The sequence below is a fragment of the Mastigoproctus giganteus genome, chromosome 1 (assembly GCF_048544385.1).
Source record: "Mastigoproctus giganteus isolate SK-2022 chromosome 1, ASM4854438v1, whole genome shotgun sequence".
Taxonomy (NCBI): domain Eukaryota; kingdom Metazoa; phylum Arthropoda; class Arachnida; order Uropygi; family Thelyphonidae; genus Mastigoproctus; species Mastigoproctus giganteus.
In genome coordinates, this window is record NC_143575.1 from 37,320,515 (window position 1) to 37,344,060 (window position 23,546).

Consider the following 23,546-nt stretch of genomic DNA (forward strand, 5'->3'; position numbering starts at 1 on the left):
TTTCTCTGTACAGTTGTTCACTGTACTCATCAGGATCATTAGGCCTTGAACACACTCCTACTCTGTTTTGCTTTCCCCATGTTTATGTCACACCAAACTTACTCAGCATTGCACTGTCCACTCATATCAGCTGGATGCACTGCCTTAGATTTTGTGTTTCTTAACTAACAGCATAACCCCTCCTCCTTTCTGTACACATTGTACTCCCCAAATTCAAATTCTGCATTCCTTATCTGTGACACCATGTCTCTGATATCCCAACAATATCCAACTTTGATGTCTTGACTAGCACTTCATATTCATCAAATTTATTTACTATACTCCTAGAATTGGTGTACATGCAAGTATATATGCACCTTGTTTTTACTTCTAGTTACCCTAACACAGCCCATGTATTTACTTGTTGCATGATGACTCCCAGCAGTTCATGAAATCCCCAGTGCCTTGCTTTCCAGTCTGCTGCTCATTCCAATAGAAGCAGTGCAAGAATCACTTTCACCTCTGGCTGCGGCTACTCTTAATTTATTAGTCTGTGAATCTCTCCAGGTTAGCAGCCTCGATATGATCAGCAAATATTCTTGTACCCTTTCTATTTAAGTGTATCCAATCCCTGTAGAAGCAGTCTCACCTATTAACAAGCACAGACCACGCTAAGAAAAATAATTCTACCCCAATGAGCCTTGCACAATCTCTCCGGGGTCGAATTGATTGACAAGGCTCTCATCACATACTCCCTCCTATTTGTCTCAGACACTTAAATTTAACCCTAACTCTCAACTTTTTTTCAACATTGACTTGCACTTGTTAAATAAGTCTGCATATCTCCTACTCTTAATGGCATTATTGCCAACATGTACAACAATATTACCTTTTTTGCCCTTAAAAGATATCTGTTCTCCAATGTCATCAACTTTTGACACTAGCAGACATACCCCAGTCCTATTTCAATCCTAAAACTCTCATTCCTGTCATATCGTACAAAAAGGATTCTTCTGCTCCTTTGCTTATCTTCAATGACATTCTGATTCTAGACAAGATCGTATATCTCTATTGGGGGATTACCCTCACTTCTACTCTCTCATGGCATAGGTGTATTACAATTATTGCTTCATCTGCATCTATAAAGCTGAGTTGTGTCTTTTGCTCTCAGTGTTACTGTTTTTTTCCAAACAGCAATTCACCCTGTTTAGGGTGAACTGCTGTTTGGAAGAAACAAATCACAAATCTGCCCTACCATGGAATATTGTTCCCACATCTGCGGCAATGTCCCCCAAAGTGTCTCAGTCTTCTAAATTCCATTCAAAAGAGGGCAGTTAGGTTAATTAATGACTCATCTCTAACAGAGTCTCTCCACTCTCTGTCTCATAGATGTTCTGTTTCTGTTACATGCCTCTTCTATAGATATTTCCCCGTGTGTACTGTTTCTTCTTCCTCATTTATTCATTCAGCTTCTGTTTCTTCATACATATTTCCTGAAAATTGCAATCTACAGAAATTCAAATTCAACTCTAATGTCAACGAGTATCTTCTTTCATCTTCATTGGTCCATGCACAGTGCTAAGTACTATAGGTTCTAATATTCCTCGTGTTTGGGGTTTCATAAAAAAAAAAACCACATATACACACTGTTCTGTTTAGTTTGAATGTGGCTTTGCCTTTATATTTCCTGAGAAAGTGACTCGCAGAATTTCATATGTAGAGCTGGATAATCTTTCTTTCTGAATCTTTGATTGATAAAAGTTTTCAGATATAAATTCAAATTTTTAATAAAGCTAACAGATATGTTACAAGTTAGGCTAGATGTTCAGGAGGTCTATCAGATTCTTACATGACCGTTCTTTTTTTCAAGTTTGAATACGGTGACATTTGTATCACTTGTAATTTTATGTGATTTCTGTTGCATATTCCCCAACAAATCTAACCATTTTCCAGGTTGGTAACTGTATCTTTAAGTTATTCTTCTCTCCCATCCCTTTCCCACAAGTATCTAAAAGTTCAAAGGTGTAAAGAGGTCTGCAGATCTTGGAGAGTATTCATGAGCACTTCTCCAGTGATTTTTCCACTGTGTGAAAATTCAGTGGGAAATTCAGTATTCAAATAGAAATTGGTATAAAGGTATTGTGATACACCACTCTAGTAATATGTTTCTTATTGCAGTAATTGTATTTCCCATTAATATTTCAAGCTAACTTTGTCCTGTATTTTTGTACCCTTGAGACTGTGATATCTTATTATCCTGCTAAGATGGATCCCTTCTAGACAGTAATCCCTGCAGGTTAACATCTTTCTGAAGAGAATTGTGTGAGTTTGTGTTAGCCTGGAACACTTGTGATGGTTCATTGCCTGTTTAGTTTGAACGTAGGTTTGCCTTTACATTTCGTATGACAGTGATGCGGACAGAATTTCATGTGTAGATGTGGATTGTCTTTCTTCTTTATGGCCTTTAAAATTTTAAGAATACAGCAGACTCTCGATTTACCAGGATCGGATTAACCGGGACACTTCAAGACTCCAAAATAACAAAAAAAAATCAACCACAAATCATAAAATTCAAGTAATAACTAGAATAGGTATAAACAAATATTTTGCAAATCATAAATAAGTGACAAGAAGCGGCGTTATAAGTCGTCATTAGGAGATTAGTGTACCTATTATCTTGCAATCCCCGCTGTCTTCATACCCGCCACTCAAAAAAAAAAAAGGAGGACCAAATGTATAGTTTGATTTAGTGCGTTGCATCAATTGTTGTGTTCCGTCGCACTGCAAAGGGACAAATTTTGTTTCTTTATTTGTCAGAGATGTCGGAATTTTTTTTTATAGTAACTTTTTTTTTTTTTTTTTTTTGTTTAGAAATCGTGAAGGTGATGGGTAAACGCAAGTTGTTCTTTCAATTAAACAAAAATTTGAAATTATTCAAAATTTTGATGTAAAATAAATGCGTATCCGATACGTGAGTAGTGCGTGGTAAGTTTTTTTCTTTTTTTATCTATCGCCATACATTTTACATAGGTTGCTGAACATTTTTCAATACAGTAAGTCCCCAACTTATGTAGATTCGGACTTATATGACTGAAGATTTCAGTGAAGGGGACACACATTTCACCATAATAATGTAAAAGCCCACAGAATTCTGGCTATCTGTACTAAATGCAAGAAGATCGAGTTTACTACCCGTTTATAATTGGTTACACTACAGACAAGCCCAATAACCCAGAAAGTGAAAATTTTTTTGTTTTTTGGCAGTGATCTCCAGAAATGTGCTTTAGTAAAATGTGAGCTCGCGTGGAGTGATAACCTTGTGAAGTTCTTTTTAGAAAATTTAATTTTGATCGTTATCATGGTGCCAACTAAGAGAATAAGTGATAGCGGTACTAGTATATCTACCAACAAAAGGAAAGCGATCAATTTGGATCAGAAAATTAAACTAATAAGAATGTATGAAAATGGTAAAACATTAACAAGTATTGCGTGGAATTCAGATTTGACAGTGGCAGCGGTGAATACAATAAATGAGAAAGACAGAATACAAGAAGTGATGAAGCGATTGGCACCAATGAAGGTCAACTATAATAACCAAGGGTACGAAATACATATCAGTTTTTACAATACAGTAACATGCGTTTTTTCTTCCTTTTATGTTTTCTTTTCTTATGTGCCACTCCAGCTACTTCACTGCTGTCCCCAGATAAAGTTTTTAATTGAGCTAATTAAAAATATATAACTATTTTTCTTCATTCTTCTGAGGACATTATGTGGTTTTTGTAATTTTGGCATATTAGGGATATAGCAGCAATATTTTATTAGTCATTCCAGTGTTACGTAAAATTCGACTTAAGTAAGAAGTCCTGAAACGTATCTCTTACGTATGTTCGGGGCTTACTGTATTTTTGGGTTAACCGGGAAATCGATTATCTGGGAATTTCTTTTTACCATCCATCCCGGAAAAATCAAGATTCTACTGTAATTTATTAACTCTTGTGCAGTTCATTGAGAACTATGTCTTAATTTTTCAGGTAATTGGTTGCAGGCATCTCTGCCAGCTTGAATATTTTAAGTATATCTTGATTTCCTCTGTTCATCCACATCTTTTTTTATTGATCACATCTGTTTTGTGCTTTTCACTTTGTGGAAATGCCAGTAGGGGACAAAAGTGTTGACACAAATGCGTTAGCACTTTTTGTCAATATATTGACATTCTGTGCATGCAGGACTTTTATAACATTTCCACACTTCCCGAATAATTTCAAAACGTTTTTCCTCTAATCATATGTTAGTTATTTATTCTCCTTGTCACTTAATCATTAGTTTACCTGAAACAGATGAGAATTTAAGTACAAGTTCTAGTATAAAATGCAAGCATTTTCATGCAAATTAATTATGACATCTAAGATGTATAGCAATTCAGAGTACATATTTTTAATTTTGAATCACTCTGTATGTGTACATTTATGTATTTATTTATTATCTAACTGCATTTGAACATATCAAAATAATATTTACAGATTTACAGGTTAAGACTAGATCTGGAAGAAGAAAGACAAAAACTAGCAAAGATGGAACACATGACTCTGATTCATGGTCCACAAGTGAATGGACCAGAAATGAAACTCCTTGAAGTTCAGAGTGAGCATCTGTTGTTTTAATATTACTATTTTATCATTCCTTCTTTTTATACCAGTTATTTTAGTAATATTGCTATACAAGATATCCTCAAAATGTCATCAATCATACAAATATACAGTGCCAGACAAATTAATACAACTGTCCTATTTTAGTATAATTTTTTTTGCATTTTTTACTCAGAAATGCTTGTTTTTTTTATGGATAAATGCTTTTGGGCACTTCAAAATTCATATTGATAATAATGGCCGAAGAAAACATTGATTTTTCACAAAACAACACACACACAAGAATAATAGCATGTTTTTTTTGTTTAAATTATTAATCACTTAAAATCATACATTTTCCCAGATATCCAAGAGAATGCATAAGATTTATAATGCATAAGTATTTTTAATTTGTTATGGTATTTCTTGATATCATACACTGATAATTGCCTGTATTAACTCTTGTTATGTGGGGTTTTTTTTTTTTTTTTTTTGAAGCCGGCATACAGAGATTTTCACTGGAGTTCAAATCTATTGTATTACCAGGCCCATGATATAATTTTTTGTACAATAAAAAATCTTAACTTTCTTTGCTCAGTTACACAGAGCAAAGTCATGTTGAAAGAATTTTCCATTATTAAACAGCTCTCTCTCTTGCTGATGGCATTTTTAAAAAAAAGAAAGAATAACCATCACACTGATGAGAAATTTCAGTCTTGATTGTGCATGAAGCATGCAGAGTTTTGCTGCAATTTCAAAAATTCTATGGCAATTGCTGCTGCTCTGTTTCATCCAGATGCCTGTGCTGCTTAATATAATTGCTTGTACTTGCTGCTGTTGAGTGAATATTAGCTTTTAATTGAATGACAGTTTCTGACCTATTTCCTTCAATCTTCTTGCAATTCTGCCAGTTGTTTCTGTTACACTTATTTCTTTTTGCTCTTTGGAATACCTTTCAGGATAAGTGCATATATCTGGATGATGATGATCATCATCATCAGCAGCCATTTTCAATCCACTGCAGGATGAATGTCTCTCCAGCAACTTTCCAGTTCCTTCTGTTTTGAGCACTGGCCATCCATTTACTACCCAAAAACTCATGAATTTCATCTATCCATCTCCGCCTTTGTCTTCCAGGTTTTCTTCTAGCTCCTCTTCGGTACCATTCTGTTATTTTCTTAGTCCATCTGTCATCATGTCTTCGAGCTATGCGTCCTGCCCAAGACCATTTTAGTTCTTTAGTTTTGATAAGAATGTCCTTTACTTGAGTTTGCTGCCTAATCCATGTGTTTCTCTTCTTATCTAACAGTCTGATTCCCAATATAATTCGTTCCATTCTTCGCTGTGTAGTTCTCAGCTTCTCTTCCATTCTTCGCTGTGTAGTTCTCAGCTTCTCTTCCATTCTTTTGGTGAGTGCCCAAGTTTCACTTCCATAAGTCATGGTGGGGAGTATACATTGGTTCATTATTTTACATTTCAGACAAACTGGGATATTGCTCTTCAGTATGTGACTATATTTCCTGGATGTTATCCATCCAAAATTTATTCTTCTCTTGACTTCCCACCATTTATCATTATTACAGCTAATAACTTGTCCCAGATAAGTATATGACTCCACCTTTTCAATTACTGCTCCTTCAATCATTATTTCCCTTTCTGTGGCATATTTGTTCATCATTACTTTTGTTTTAGCCATATTCATCTTTAGTCCAAAATCCTTACTAACTGTGCATAACTGATTAAGATTTTCCTCTAATTCTTTGGGATCGTGGCTTATGACAACAATGTCATCTGCAAATCGTAAATGGTTTAAATACTCTCCATTCACATTGATTCCTTTCTGCGACCAGATTAATCTTCTGAAAGCTTCCTCAATGGCAGCAGTAAACAGCTTCGGAGATATTGTGTCTCCTTGTCGAACTCCTTTCTCGATTTTAAATTTCCTACTGTCTTTGTCTAGTCTAATAAAGGAGGTAGCACTCTCATGTATTTTCTTCAAAATCATAATATATGGGGTATCTATGCCTTGTCTTTCCAGTGCCCGAAACATTGCCTTATGCTGTATGGAGTCAAATGCCTTTTCATAATCCACAAATTCCAGGCATAATGGTGTTTTATATTCATTTGCTTTCTCCATTAGCTGTGATATTACGTGAAGGTGATCCATAGTTGAGAATCCTGTCCTAAAGCCAGCTTGCTCTTTCGGTTGGTTCTCATCAAGTATTCTTTCTAATCTGTTAGTAATGACCCTTGTGAACAACTTGTAGATGTGGGATAACAAGCTAATTGGTCTATAATTTCCAATTTCTGATTTATCTCCTTTCTTATGCAGCAAAACTATGATTGCATTATTCCACTGCTTAAGCGTCACACTTTTTCTAATGCACTTTGAGAAAGAGCCTTGCTAGTTTTTGTGTTATGTCTCTTCCTCCCAATTTTAACAACTCTACAGTAACTTCATCTTCCCCCAGGGCTTTCTGATTCTTCATTTTCTTCGTGAGGTAGAACATGCATGTTCTACCTCATCAGGAAGAATATTGGGTATGTCGTACGTGTTGCTACTTTACAATCCATCTTCCCCACTGCTGGCATCATTCCCTCGCTCCTTGTATAATTCTCTATAGTAGTCTTCTGCTATTTGAATTATGCCTTCTCTGCTGTTTATAAGTACACCATCGCTATTCTTCAGTTTGAGTATCATTTGTCTTTCTGTATTACTGCTCATGGCTGCTAATTTAAATCCTTTGTTTTCCCTTAATGTTTGTTCTGCTTTTCTTGTGTTAAATCTTCTTATGTCCTCTCTGAGTCTCTTTCTAATGGCTTTGCATAACTCAGTATACTCAATTTTCTCCCTGTCAGTGTTTTTCTTGCTCTTCATTTGTCGTCTTCGGTTCATCATGACAAGTGTTTCTTGACTAATTTTTTCTTCTTTGGATTTCTTTTTCCTTATAGGTTTCTTGGGCTTTATCACTTTCAGAAAGTTGTAGTATTCCTCGTCGATATCTTGGTCCTGAGGAGTCTGCAGAAGCTCAAACTTGTTCTTAAGTTTCAGTACATACTGCTTTTTCCCCTCCTCTGTTATCTCAAAGACCTTTGTATTATTTACTCGAGTCAGTTTTTTCCTTTCCTACATCTATATCAAGTGTACATCTTACCATTCTGTGATCACTTCCAACATTTACCTTATTCAGGACGGTAACATCATTCACGATATATATATTCTGTTAGTGGGGATGAAGTCGATTTCTTTAGTTGTTAATCCATTTGGACTCTTCCATGTCCACTTTCTGTTCACCCTTTTCTTGAAAAAAGTGTTCATTACTGACAGTCCTTGAGATTCTGCAAATTCCACAAGTCTTTCACCTCTTTTATTTCTTTCACCAATTCCAAAATTTCCTATAGTTCCTCTTTCTGTGCTGTTTTGCCCTTTTCCAACCTTAGCATTGTAGTCCCCCATAATAATAGTGTAGTGGGTTTTCTGCTCATCTAGAAGACTCTCAATTTCAGTGTACATTTCTTCAACCTCTTCATCATTATGGCTCGATGTTGGTGCATAAATCATTATAATCTTTAGCTTGTACCTCTTAGAAATCTTGAATATTAGTCTTGACACCCTTGGTGATGTACTTTTGAATTCCAAAATGTTGTTTTTAAAATCTTTATGGAACAGAAACCCAACTCCACCTTCATTCCTTTCACTGTTTCCATTGGTGTACAGCAGATTTCCACTTGATAAACTTATAAGTGATTCATTCCTTCTTCTTGTTTCAGCCAAACCAATGATATTCCAATTCACATTTTCTAATTCCTTTTCCAGCTCTAATATCCTGTCTTCATCGATGAGTGATCTTACGTTATAACAGGCCAAGTTGAGTTATCAATATATCTGGATATAACCTAGCAAATCTAGGTTATATATATATATATCTGGAGTACTGATATGGCAGAGGTTATCTGCTTTTGGAGTTTTGATGTTGTTTTCTTTCACTTTTACCTACTTGCTTTGTGTACACCAAGAATTTTAACGATTTCTGTATTTTTAGTAACTTTCCTAGAAGTAATATTATTTTTTCCCCTTTAGAATTAATTTTTTTAGAAGTAATTTAGAAGTAGTTTTGTTCTCCCCCTTAGAAGTAATATAATTTTTTTCCATTGTCTTCACCACTTTTGAAGAGCTAGAGTCTCCAACAGCAAAATTACAGGATTGCCCTTGGAAACATCCCCTTCCTGTTATGATCCAGCATGCACTGCCTTCCAAAGCATACACACTTCACCTTGGACTACCATGCATGCAGAGGATTAAGTTGTGGAATATGAATAATGCCCAGTAGTTGTCCTTTTAGGTCACCCAGTCATGGGTGACCTAAAAGATTAAGACAAATGCCAAAGTAGTTAACATCAATGGTAGCTGTTATTTTGACCATTAGTAGTATAAGCTCTTTTATTTTATTTATTTATTATTTTTTTTTTTGGAAAAAAAAATTCCTTCAGTAAATACCCTAAGAATAAGAATTTCATAGTGATTACAGTTTTACAGTTTTTTGCTCATAAAATATCTAAACATGTTGAAACGGGCATTTTAATATGGAATACCTTCATTCTGAATAATTGCAAATGAGCACTCACCAAACGTTAAAGAAGCATCTTCAGATTTTTTTGTGGCATACTGCAGTTTACTAATGAATAATCTTTCATTGACTGTTAATTTCTTTTCATTTCATTTAATGAGTGCTGTCTTTGTATTCATATGTAATAAAGGTAGGTGGTGTTAAATTTATAAGAATTTTTGGCATACTTGCACTATACGAGGTATATCAATATTCCTGACATCATTCTTGCAAATCTAGGTTTAATGTAATTTTTCTCAATCTACGTATAAGTGACACAATACACTAAACCTAGATTTGCAAGGATGACGTCAGGCACATTGATATATCCCATATAATGCAAGTATGCCGAATTTTTTATAGACAAATATATGGTACAAAGGTTGTGTAAGTTATAAGACTCCTGTGAAAATTCCATATCATCACCTATACCTATGTCTTAGTTTGAAAAAAAGGTAGCCAAAAAAATAACAGTTCAGTGTAAATTTAAAAAAATTTATTGAATTAGTTAAAGGTGGCCAAATATTCTTTATATAGCTATGGCAGGATGGAATAAAGAAGAATTGGAGGTTCTCTGTAGGCTCTAAGGTCTCAGCAAAAAGTTGGCTGACTAATCCAACTTTTTGATGTTCATGTCCTCAAACCAATTCATCGCAGTGTGAGTAGTATGATGTGGAGCATTGTCATGCCGATTCAGTTATATGCTCTCCCAAACATGCTGCCACAATGTATGTAATGCATGTTGTCCAGGATGGCTAGATAGGTCTCAGCATTCATGGTTTTGTCCAAAGCAGCCAGTGATCATGGTGGGGTATAAACATTCTAAACATCCTAAGTTTATCCCCCTTTCCTCTGTTTTAAACAGCAGAAGTGGGGGATTATAGTTGTCTGACATATGGTGCCAAACTATAAAGAACAGTCCTAGACCATTGCACTGCCTCCACCAAACTTCATTAATTGGGGTGATACAATCTGGCAGATAGCTTTCTCTGGGCATCTACCACACCCAGTCATGACCATTAGACTGGTAGATTACATACCATAAACTGTCATTTCAAAGAATGGCAGGCATTACACCAAGCTAGATGGTGTCTGGCATTAGTCATGGCGATTAGTCACTTGTGGATGGCTGCTTGACTATAGTTATATCATTCACCATGCTGTGCACTATACTAGTGCTTGCATATGTCCTGATCATCTTATTCAGAGCCTGCTTGTGTGCTGTGGCAATGTCAACCTGCTTTCAAAGTAGATGATTCTTTTCAGAAGTCTCCTCTGACATTCTGTCAGTTCAGAGACTTTCCAGGTTGTTTCATGATTGTTTCAGCACCAATTTACTTCCAACTGCAGGTCACCAGTCACCTAGGAATCTTCAATGCCATTGAAATGTCACACATACATCAGTTGTTTATGTGGCACCCTGTTATCATTCTGTGCTGGAGGTCTGTTAACTCTGTTGATCATAGCTTACTTACGGTGGCAGCCTAGTATTATTCCGTTCTGGGAGTCTGTTAAATTAGTTGATTGCAGCATCTTGTATTCTTCACAATCGTACTACTGTCTGAAGGCCTGCAAGCATATTTATAGTTGTCTGACATATGGTGCTTCGGTAGAATACCAACTGTCAGTGGAGGGGGTGTCTGGATATTAATGGTAGGGCAAGTATTAGTATTAGCAATGGCCATATGGTGCAAGGAAGCTTGTGGCTTATGCTGCACCAGCAAAAAAAAAAAGAGAGAGAATAAAATACAGCAGAACATCGGTTATCCGGAATAATTTGAAAGGCTGATCTTTCTTCTTCTTTTTTTTTTTTTTTTTTATTAACCCAATTAACCCAGTAGTTCAATAAGCACCAGTTATAGTGATCACTTTTGCAAATCGGATTTTGATTCTACTAAGTGAAAGATCGAGTTTACTATCCATTTATAACAGATTGTACAAACAAAAAAGCCCAATAAACCGAAAACTGCAAATTGTTTTTATTGTTTTATGATTGTGACCTCTAGAATTCTATGTGACTTTCAGAAATGTGCTGTAGAAAAATATCACAGAGACTAGGTTTTTTTGGAAACAATGAGTGAATTTCAGATTAGTTTGTCTCCAGATTCGGTAAGAATAATATCGGCCCGAAACTACAATTTATTATTTTTCTCAATGTTTTTTACGGTAAAATGTGAATGAAAAGAAAACACGTACAGGAACTCCGACTTGCGTAAGGGTTGTGCAACGCTACGCAAGTCAGATTTTACGTAAGTCGGAATTTCCCCCATGCTTGTGCAGCACTCGCAACTGTACTCGCTGAATTGATTGAATCAAAAAAGAAATGTTCGACGAATATGTAAATAGAATTATTTATTGTATTTATTCAATTTTTTATCTCATGTGCAGGAAAAATTATAAAAGCATGCAATTTAAAAAAATTATAAAATTACAAAAAAAAGAGAGGAAACAGGCATAACGTCAGTAAGTTTTACCTCTCGAGCATCGTTAACAGAATCTACGTCTTCAGCTGATAGTACGCCGCTGTGGTGAAGATTTAGAAGGGATCGGCCGCTCGATCACTTACAAAAGAACATATTAATGGATGACCAGATGGTGGCTTTTTTCTTTTCATCGTAGATTTCTTTGTAGCAAGCAAACATATCATTCACCCTTCTGTTAAGTTTTAAGAATCGTTCGCTGTCAGGATCTATCTTCTCAAACCTTGCCATTGCCGATGCAGTTTCACAAAATGCCATTGCCATCTCTCTGGTGATGAAGTGTCTTGGTTCATCTTGTGCTTCATCAGCATTTTCTTCTTTTGCTATCGCTGCCTGCAAGGCAATAAGTTCTTCATTAGATAATTCCTTCTCTTCTTCCTCTTTAAGTCAACCTCCAACTGAAGTAGCTCCTGCAACCTTTACAATCTTATATGTAACCTCTTCATATGATTCATCTTTTTCAAATCCTTCAAAGCCTTTTATGTGCCATGGGCATATTTTCTTCCATGTGCCATTTCAACAACTTTTATTAATTTCTGCCCAGGCCTTCTTAATGTTTAAGATGGCGTGGTAAATATTGTAAGATTTCCAAAAGTCTCTTAACATAAAATTTTCTCATTGTCTACTGCACACAATATCTGAGCAAATATTATGCATGAATAGTATGCTTTTAAATTCGAAATGACACCCTGATCCATAGGTTGGATGAGTGAAGTCGTGTTTGGTGGTAGAAATATGACTCTCATGTTTTAATTGAAATCATCTAGATGCATAGGATGTCCAGGAGCATTATCTAATAGAAGCAAATACTTGAAAGGAACGTCGTTGTCTGTACAATATTTTTCAATCTCGGGAATGAAACAGCATTTAAACCAATCCTCAAAGAGAGATATTGTTATCCATGCTCTGTGGTTCGACCGGAAATGCACGAGTAGGGTGGATTTATTGATGCCCTTAAATGCATGAGGATTTCCAGAATGGTACACAAGCAGTGGTTTTAATCTGTAATCTCCTGCTGCATTTGCCCCAAGCAAGAGCGTGGCAATATCTTTTGATGCTTTGAAACCTGGCATTGTATTTTCCTCTTTGGCAATGTATGTTTGATCCAGCATTTTTTCCAATACAAAGCAGTCTCATCAATGTTAAGAATTTGCTGCGTTGAATAGCCGGCTTCATCAATAATTTTTTCCAACACATCACAAAATTTCTCTGCATCTGCAGAATCGGCACTAGCGACGTCACCGCATACTTTAACGTTGTGGAAATCCAACGCAATCTTTGAACCTATTAAGCCACCCATTGCTTGCCATGAACTTGGGTTGGGGTTCGCCGTACTTATCCTTAATATCTTTATAAATACTTGTTGCTTTTGCTTGAATGATCATTAGACTCAAGGTCACTCGTTTCTGAATCTGATTTTCAATCCATATTATTAACAGCTGTTCCATCTTCGATATAGCACGTGAATGCTGTTTTGAGATCACTGTCGATCTTAAATGCTTCAATCCTTTAACGTGTTCTTTTATACGTGCACTGTCCCTTCAAAAAATATTCACTGTTGAAGCAGCTAGACCTAATTCTCTTAATCATTTTCATCTTCATTTCTAAATCAATTTTGTTTTGTTTCCTGGCACTGCCAGCACTTGCCTCTTCCATTGGTCCTTTTCCCTTCATCATTGTAATACGTAAATAGGAATGAAGAGACGTTTCTGAAAATTAGTTTTTTATATGATTGAAGATTTCAGTGAAGGGGAACACATTTCACCATAATAGTGTAAAAACCCACACAATTGCAGTTATCGGTATTATCACAAATGCAATAAGATCGAGTTTACTACCCATTTATAACTGATTGCACTAACAGAAAAGTCCAATAAACCAGAAAGTGCAAATTGTTTTTATTGTAACAGGAACATATGATAACGATGAAAGTGTAGTGCAATTTCAATTATAAATAAAACCTTTTAGAGAGATAAATAGCTTAGTAATATAGCGAAAGTTTTGACTTCCAAGGACTTGGAACGAATTGCAAAAAAAAAAACCCAATGTGTTATTGGGTCCACATTACGATATTTTCATGATACCTCCATTTATTCCTGTGGGATGCAAAATACATTTCCACGATTTTAAGTTTGCACCGGCCCTCAAAAACTTACATAAAGTTGAATTTCCGTAAGTCAAGTATTACGTAAATCGGGGAGTTAACATTGCAAAAAAAAAACTGAAATTTTTAATAGAATTAGAAAAGGTGAAAATTTAGGAAATGTCTCCAAAGAGTTTAATGTGGGAATTTCAACAATTTATGACATCAAGAAAAATTCCAATGCTATAACAGAATTTGTGTTGATTATCTAGTGCTAGATCCTCCTTCACTATCCATAAGGATAGTGAAGGAGGATCTAGCAGGTAAAAGACAATGTTGAAACTTGAAAATGCCGCTTTAGAGAGTGCACTTTATTTGTGGTTTCTTCAGAAGCGTAGTTTAGGTGAACTAGTGTCTGGCTCAATTTTGTGTGATAAAGTATTGGATTTTAATTGAAAATTAAGAGGTAATGAAGATTTTAAGGCAAGCACAGGTTGTCTGAAAAACTTTAAACTGAGACACGGTATACGTGAACTAGATATTCAAGGCAAGGAATTTCTACAGACGAATTGGCAGCGGTGTCCTTTAAAAGTAAGTTTGCTTCAGTTATAGCAAATTAAGAGAAAGTAATGTGTATAATGTTGATGAGACGTGCTTATTGTGGAAAGCATTACCAAGAAAAACCCTAGCCACTAAAAGAGAAATGCCTGCATCAGGTTTTAAGATGAGAAAAGAGTGAGTTATAATTGCTGTGTGTGCAAATGCTACTGGGACACACAAATTGTCTGTGTTCATTAGCGGTAAGTCGAAAAAACCGAGAGCATTTAAAAATCTTCCTAATTTTTCTGTTTTTCGAGATTGGCTTATTTTTTTTTTATTTTAATTTAATCGTAAGGTAAGGTTAAATAAATTTAATCTTACCTTACGTTCGATTATCCGGAAAATTTGGCTATATGGAAGAGGTCTGATATCAATTATTCCAGTTAACCGACGCTCTACTGTAATAAGAAGAAATTTTAAAAAATAACTAATTAATAAAAGAAAAGGAAACAGACAGCCTATGCATTTCCCTCCTCCTGTAGGTAACTATCCAAGGTGTATGTACAATATATTGTTAAGTGCATAAGTAGAGGCAATCAGCTTATGTAATACTCAACTTACAGAAATTTGACTTTACATAAGTTTTTGCCAGCCAGTGCAAACTTAAAAAAATCGTGGAAACATATTTTGCATACCATAGGAATAATTGGAGGTATCGTGAAAACATCGCAATGTGAACACAATAACATATTGTTTCCTTGGTAATTCATTCCAAGACCTCGGAAGTTGAAATTTTTGCTATATAACTAAGCTACTTATCTCTTTAAAAGGTCATTTTTATAATAGAAATTGCACTACCCTTTCATTGTTATCATATGTTCCATTATAAAAATCAATTTTGAATGCCTTTGTGATATTTTTCTAAAACACATTTCTGGAAGGCACTATCATAAAACAATAAATACAATTTGCACTTTCGGGTTTATTGGGCCTTTCTGTTAGCGTAATCTATTATAAACAGGTAGTAAACTTGATCTTACTAAATTTGCGATAATACCAATGACTGGAATTATGTGGGGTTTTTACGTTAACAGTATTATGGTGAAATAAGTTCCCCTTCACTGAAATCTTCAATCATATAAGAAACAAATAAAGTTTCAGAATCTTCTCTTCATTCCTATTTACTTATTACAATGGTGAAGAGAAAGGGACCAACAGAAAGTGCAAGTGCTGGGAAATGAAACAAAATTGATTTAGAAATGAAGATGATTAATTAAGAAGTACGAAGCAGGACAAAGTTTGTCATCTGTTGCACGGAATTAGGTCTCGCTGCTTCAACAGTGAATATTATTTGAAGGGACAGTGTGCATATAAAAGAACATGTTAAAGGATCAACGCATTTAAGATCAACAGTGATCACAAAACAGCGTTCAGGTGCTATATCAAAGATGGAAAAGCTATTAATAATATGGATGAAGCAAGTTCCCGAGTCCAATGGCCATTCAAGCAAAAGCAAGAAGTATTTACGAAGATATTAAGGATAAGTACAGCGAACCCCAAGCCAGGTTTGTGGCAAGCAATGGGTGATTTAATAGGTTCAGCATCGCACTGGTTTCCAAAACATTAAAGTATGCAGTGAAGTCGCCAGTACCAATTCTACAGCTGCAGAGAAATTTTGTGATGTGTTGGAAAAAACTCCTTCTAAATCTCCACAGCCCTCAACTGCCACAGCAGCGTGCTTATCAGCTGGAAAGTTAATTCTGGCAACAATGCCCAAAAGATAAAACTTGCTGATGTTATGCCTGTATTCTCTCTCTTTCTGTAATTTTTCATGCACATGAGATAAAAAATTGAATAAATAATTCTATTTACATGTTCATCGAACATTTCTTTCTTGCTTTATCAAATTCAGCGTGCATAGTTGCGAGTGCTGCATAAGCATTTAAGGAAATTCTGACTTAAGTAAAATTTGACTTGCGTAGAGTTCCACGGAACACAACCCTTACGCAAGTCGGGGAGTGGCTGTACTGAAATTGTTTAATTTCCATTCATTTTACTTTCAGAGGTTCATTTTGAGGTGTCAAAAATTCTTAAATTATTATTATTATTATTGTTATTATTACTAGCCACATAGTGCAAGGAAGCCTGAGGCTTATGCTGCACCAGCTAAAAAAAATTTGCAAGTACCCTGAGAGAGAGAGAGAGAGAGAGAGAAGTAGAAGGGAGTCACCAAGAAAGAGAAAAATGATGATATCCAGCTCAGGACCCTGGGTATGCCAAGCCCATACTCACCAGGTGTGAGCCCCTGGGGGTAAATTTAGATTATAGTTTAAATAGAAATATTTGTGAAAGAGAATTTGATAGTAATTTTAAAAATAATTACAAATTACAAATTAGCAAAGTTCCTGTATGCTTGGTCCGCATCTGAACATACCATGTAAGCATCTCTTTATTATTATGTCCCCCCTCCAACTTCATATACAACAAATTTTCAGGTGAAGATGATGCTTTGAAAGCACTGAGTTTTGCTTCTGTTCCTTTATTATTTTATACAGTGACAAATTAAAAATGCCTTTTATATACACACATTCACTTAGAGGCCACTTTATTAGGTATATACCCTTTTCATGAAATGGATTGTCCCTTCAGTAACAGCCTCACATGGTTGTATTATGTAATATAAAACAGGTGAGCAACATTCAGGTATGTAGTATGTGTGCAGTTCAATGTGAGAGTGGGTAAAATAAAAAATTTAGGAAACTTTTTAAATGATATGGTAAATGGCACCAGACACACTAGTATTAATATCTCAAACAGCAACCCTACTGGGGTTTTCATATAACTCTGTCTCAGAGATTGGTCCAATAATCAAATAACATCTAGCCAGCAGAGGCTGACAACGCTTGCACATGTTTAACAGAAGCATTACAGTCAGTCAAATAATAACTTAATACAACATTAGTAATTAAAGAGGCACTTCAGAATGCACAAATTGGCATGCATTGAGTGAGTGGTTGGCATTTGAGGTGAGCGGACACGCTTCGTCAGAGCTCTCCATTTAAGTGGATTTGATTACTGTTGATTATTGCTTTTAAATATTTGATTTATTTAATATGTTGTTGGATTATTTTGTTATAGGTTTTCATGTAACAGTTTGATTTTTATAATATTATAGATATCATTTTTTAAAGTTAATTTTCATTGATATTTAGCTAATATTAAATGGTAATTACGAGATCTGCCTTAAACACATTACAGGGTATTGTGACTCACACGAAAATAACCGATGGCAATTTATGGGTGAGTTATGATTTAATCTGTTGCGGAACCTGTGGAATGTTTTCCAAGGTCAACCTGGTGACTAACCATAGCTCACCTGGGGATTCTTTTCTTTGTGATCAATGTAAGGAGTGCACCAATCTTAAATTACAATTTGGTGCGCTGATGGAACAATTTGAGTCACTGAAAAAAAACGGGTGCTTGCCCTCGAGAATAATGCATCTGGGAGCTCGTCAGGGACTCAAGACTCCAGCAATCTACCAAGTGATGCACTTCCGATTCGGGCCTCAAAACAGAAAAACCAAGTGCAAACTACCCTGGTTCAAAAGGACTTTGCTTTATTAGGAGACTCTATTGTCAGGGAAACGGGGAATATTTTTTGTAATAAGGACAGGTGGAGTAGAACCAGGGTGTGTCTGCAGGGAGCAACTATTAATGATGTCACCAACAGATTGTCCGATTTTAAGGGGGTAAAGAGAATATTATTATTCATGTGGATTTGTTGGAAGAATACGGGACCATGCTGAGGAAATTCCGCGAGCTAGGCCGCAATGTCTGTGTCTGCAATTCTGCCCAGACACGATAGGAGGGATTATATGTTAAAAGCCTTTTGGATTAACTCAAGACTTGAAGGACTCTGCAAGGCTTTAGGGGGGAAATTTCTATCAGCTTGGCCCACACTTGTAGGTAGAAGGAATTTGTTTTGTAAATATGGGATACACTTAAACAAAGGTGGTGCAAAAGTTTTTGCCAGTATTATTGAGGATACCTTAAAGATTCAGGGAAACTGCTAGTTAGGGGGGATGTGGGTAATACTGACACACGTTTCTCTGATAATATTGGTCAAAGTAACTCTTGCACATACCTGAAGAGTTCTTATCTGTTACCCCAACTGGACATATTATCTAGATGTTCTGGGGGCAGAAACGTTTAAAGTGAGTGGGTAGCTAATGCCAGGGAAGAGAGCCTAAAAAACTTCAAGGGTTGTGTTAGGGTGGTTAAATATACAAGAACAGTAAGTCTTAATTGTTTATATAGTAATGTTAGAAGTGCCGTCAATAAAATGAGCAAATTCGAACTGCTGGTTAAAACAAGTAACGCAGACATAATAGGGCCTACGGAAACATGGTGCCACCCGGAAATAGGGGATGATGAGTTTCAGTACGGCTTGTTTAATGTATTTAGGAAGGATAGGGTAGATAGAAGGGGTGGTGGGGTAATGCTTCTTATCAGAAGCAGCCTGAGTGCAACGATAGCTTTCCCGGATTCAGACATTTCACGTGCTAGTATGGTGTATCTGTATGGTGTGAGATAGTTGGAAACAAAGGTATAATGCGAGTAGGAGTAATCTACAGACCATGTGATTGTGAAGATGATGACGAAAGCCTCTACATGCAAATGGATTGGGCAAGTAAGCATCAATGTCTTATTATGGGTGATTTCAATTTGCCTCTAATTGATTGGAGTAAATGGGAAGAAAACTCAACATGGGGAACAAAATTTTTAAATCAACTAGACAACTTATTTGTATCAACATGTCAGGGAAAGTACTAGAGAAAAGAATATTCTAGACCTCATCATCATGCATGAATCAGATGACATAACAGGGCTGACAGTAGAGGAACCAGTAGCAGGAAATGATCACGGAGTTCTACGGTGGATGATGAAGAGAGAGGTTACAGTAGTAAAAGGCAATCTAGATGGCCTTAATGGGTTTTAATTTCAGAAAAGGAAATTACGATGCCTTAAGGTGCTACATGACCTCTATTAACTGGGTAGATATCGCACACAGAACAAATACAATTGAACTGTGGTACGCTTTTAAAACATTAATCACAGACGCCTGGAATGCGTATTTACCATTAAAAAAATACTCCACGAGAAGGGTTCCAAGTTGGATGAATAGTGAAGTTGCCACATTACTTGAGGCGAAAAAGGTGGCATGGAAAAGTTAGAGCAATAAAAAGTACTGAAGCCTATAACAGCTACAAGGTGATCTGTAATAGAGTCACAGAAAAGGTTCGACAGGCAAAGGCAGTTTATGAGAAATCGCTAGCAAACAGAGCAAAGAGGGGGGGGGGATAAGGAATTCTTCACATATATAAATGCTAAGAAGAGCAGAGAGCAGGACAAACCAGATTGGACCTTTACGTAAGGGAAAGGGGATAGTATTAAATACACCAGCTGCCATTGTAGATGAACTCAACAATTATTTTGCATCGATATTTACAGATGAAAGACATTTTGTTGCAATTGGAAATTGTGGGGCCGAAGTTGAAAAATATGTAATTAATGATATTGAAATTTTGCAAGATTATTTAAAGAAAAAACTTTCGAGCCTATAGGCCAGTAAGGCTCCTGGAGTTGATGGAATATACCCTATAATCTTAAGGGAGGCGGCAAGTGAGTGCATCGAACCATTGAGGCTAATTATGTGAGCATCACTAGACTCTGGGGAGATTCTATTGGATTGGAAAAGTGCCAATGTATCTCCCATACATAAGGGTGGTTCTAAGAGTGAACTGGGAAATTATCGACCTGTCAGTCTGACTTCAGTGGTAGGGAAAATCATGAAGGCAATGATCAAGGGTGGAATTCAGGATCATTTGGATAGATTTGAAATTCTCAAGGATACTCAGCATGGTTTTGTAAAGTGAAAATCATGTTTAACAAATCTGGTTTGTTATTTTGAAATGGTCACTCACGAGCTGGATTTAGGGAATAATTTCAACATTGTTTATTTAGATTTCAACAAAGCTTTTGACTCAGTCCCACATGAGCGGTTGCTTTATAAGCTGGAACAGGTTGGAATCACTGGGAAAATCCTTAGATGGATAGCAGGATGGCAGGAGGCAGAGGGTTGTGATAAATGGCTATTCCTCAGATTGGGTTGATGTAAGAAGTGGGGTTCCCCAAGGATCAGTGTTAGGACCACTGTTGTTTTTAATTTTCATAAACAACATTGATGAAGGAATAGAGGGCATGATGTCTAAATTTGCAGATGATGTTAAAATTGGTAGAGTAATTAATGATCACTGTCAAGCTGAGCGACAGAGAGCTCTTCAGAGAGACCTAGATAGACTTCAGGAATGGTCAGAAAAATGGCAGCTATGCTTTAATCAAACAAAGTGTAAGGTATTACACCTGGGAAACAGTAATCCCAAAATAACTTATTCATTTGGTGAAGTTCAACTAAACCCAGTACTGGAGGAAAGGGACTTGGGTGTTATGATACGGTCAGACATGAAATTCTCTGAGCATTGTAAACAGGTTGCAAGGCAGGCCCATGGTGTCCTATCGATGATCTATCGAACTTTTGCAAGTAGAGATAGGGACGTGATAATCCCATTATATAAGGCTTTTGTTAGACCACACTTGGAATACTGTGTTCAAATATGGAGACTACACCTAAAGAAAGACATCGAGCTTCTTGAAAGGGTGCAAAGACGAATAACTCGCCTGGTGAGATCGGCAAAAGGGCGTCCTTATGAAGAAAGACTTCGAATATGTGGGTTGCAGAGTTTGGAAACTAGACACCTTAGAGGAGATTTGATTGAGGTGTTTAAGGCTCTGAGAGGCATCTGTAAAATGAATGAGAAAGAAATTTTAAAGATTATAAATTATGCCAGAACTAGGGGGCATAAATTCAAGTTACAGGGAAGATGTTTACATTGGACTGCAGGAAGTTTTATTTTAGCCAGCGAGTTATAAATTACTGTAATACTTGCCTACATGGGTGGTAGATGCTGACAGTTGGAGATTCAAAGGACATCTGGATAGTACCTTCGGGTGAGGGAAACGCATAGGTTGATAGGTTTAATTTCCTTTTCTTTTATTAATTATTAGTTTTTTTTTTTTATCATTGTTTTATTCGGTTTTTTTTTTGGCTGGTGCAGCATAAGCCATAGGCTTTCCTGCACCATGCGGCCATGACTAAAAACACGTGTTATACGAGTCAGTCCTCGTATAACACGTGTTTACACTACACAAATTCAATCATACACTATTTATAAATAGTGGAATGATATTGTATATAACACGAACCGAATTCGCTTATGCAAGATTCGCCTTTGTGTTTACAAGAAATGGCAGTGGGATGCGGAATCACCCCAACTGAATGCAACACGATAGGAATGAAGAGAAGATTCTGAAAATGTATTTATGTTTTTTATATCAGTGGAGGGGAAACACATTTCACCATAATAACATAAAATTCCAGCTATCAGTATTATTGCAAATGCAATTAGATCGAGTTTACTACCAGTTTATAACAGATTCTACTACCAGGAACGCAACTGGAAATTGTTTTTATTATTTTATGGTAGTAATCCCCAGAAATATATTTTAGTAAAATGTGAGCTAGTGAGGTGTTAATAGTGTGTCTCTGCCTTTACATTTTGTTTATTCAGCTGCTACACGCACACAGCTTTGTTTATGTGAATCAAGCGTGCCTCCTCGTTTTGTAATTGTGCTTTATTCCCTAAAAATGAGTAAAATACTTAAAAGTTGTGAAAAGGAAGCATCCTGGTGAAGACTACAGATTCAGAGAGAAAAAGAAAAGCAATATCGATAAACAGAGGCGGACTGAGTCAAAAATTCTTACCCAGGAAAATTTGTAGTGGCTTCACACTAGCATTTATGGCCAAAATCACACTGGCCCACCGGGGTTTCCCTGATAAGGCTTATGGCCAGTCCGCCTCTGTCGATAGAGAAAAAAATATGAAATTGTGAAACACTTTGAGCGAAATGAAAAACCATGTGATACTGCATATGCTACAGGCCTAAATGAGGCAACGCCAAGAATTACAAAGAATGCAGAGAAAATAAAAAATTTCATAGCAGGGACAACTCAAAGTGTAATTAAAATCCATTAGATTAAGACACAAAGAATTGGAAGAGATGGAACGGCTGTCATCTGTTTGGATAGAAAATCAAACAATAAAGAAGTTTGCTTGTGATAGAAGCAAAAGCATTAGCAATATTTTATTACGTAATAGTTGTAATAAAATATGTAATTATTTTATTACGATTATTTATTGTGTTTGGTAATGTTTTGGTTACAAATGTGTGTTCAATCTTGGGTGGTCGGCACCTAATCCTATTTTTCCCATAGGGCCTGTTGTTTTATATTGCACGATTTTGCATTGCACAAGAGTTTCTAGGAACACAACTATCGTGCTATACAAGGACTGACTGTACTAATACTAACTTGTCTTATCTTGTCATGGATGGAGTATTGCAGCTGACAACCAAACTGGGTTCCATTCCTGTTGGAAAGAATCAAGATGATGCAATGGGCTCATGGACACCAGCATTGGACAATGGAGGATTGTAAAAACATTTTCTGTTCTGACAAATCCCAGTTCCTGCTGTTTCACGTGCTAATGGCAAGACGAGAATATGGCAAAAACAGCATAGCACCTGACTCTATCCTGCCAGTTGTCAGCAATGCAGGCTGGCAGTATTAGTATGAGCCATATGGTGCAAGGAAGCCACAAGCCTTTGTTGAACCTGTCAAAAAATAAAATAAAAAGATAGATAATTAAAAATACAAATATGTGCTTCCCTCCTCATGTAGGTAATACCTAGTTGACCTTTGAATTTCTTCAAACTACCATCCTGAACTACCTGTGAAGGCAACTGGTTCCAGTAATCAACAGTTCGCTGGCTAAAAGAAAACATGGGGGGGGATGTTTTCGTGGCACATATTGGGCTCCTTGTTTCCAGCAAATTAAAATTTGGATGCCACAGATTAACTAGAAATTGTTTCTGATTACGCATATTCCTTCATAGCCACAGTTTATCCACCTTTTTTTTTTTATGAAAAGCCAAACACAAAGAGTATTAGAACCTGTAACAGTTAGTACTACGCGTGGGTTGAAGGCTCGGAAGACAGAGAATACTTGTTGACTTTAGACTTGAACTCCTGTAAAATTTCTTTATCCATCTG

The 23,546-nt window shown here is 36.3% G+C and overlaps 1 protein-coding gene across 2 annotated transcripts in view; it reads left to right on the forward strand.

Moving 5' to 3' along the window:
• The window catches only part of LOC150090710 (leucine-rich repeat flightless-interacting protein 2-like), a 195,059-nt gene that overhangs the window by 132,315 nt on the left and 39,198 nt on the right, over positions 1-23,546 (forward strand). For both annotated transcript variants that reach the window (XM_090379575.1, XM_090379566.1), the window contains exon 10: positions 4,503-4,623. In XM_090379575.1, the coding sequence (XP_090235701.1) occupies positions 4,503-4,623 (121 nt within the window). The remainder of the gene's footprint in view (positions 1-4,502; positions 4,624-23,546) is intronic.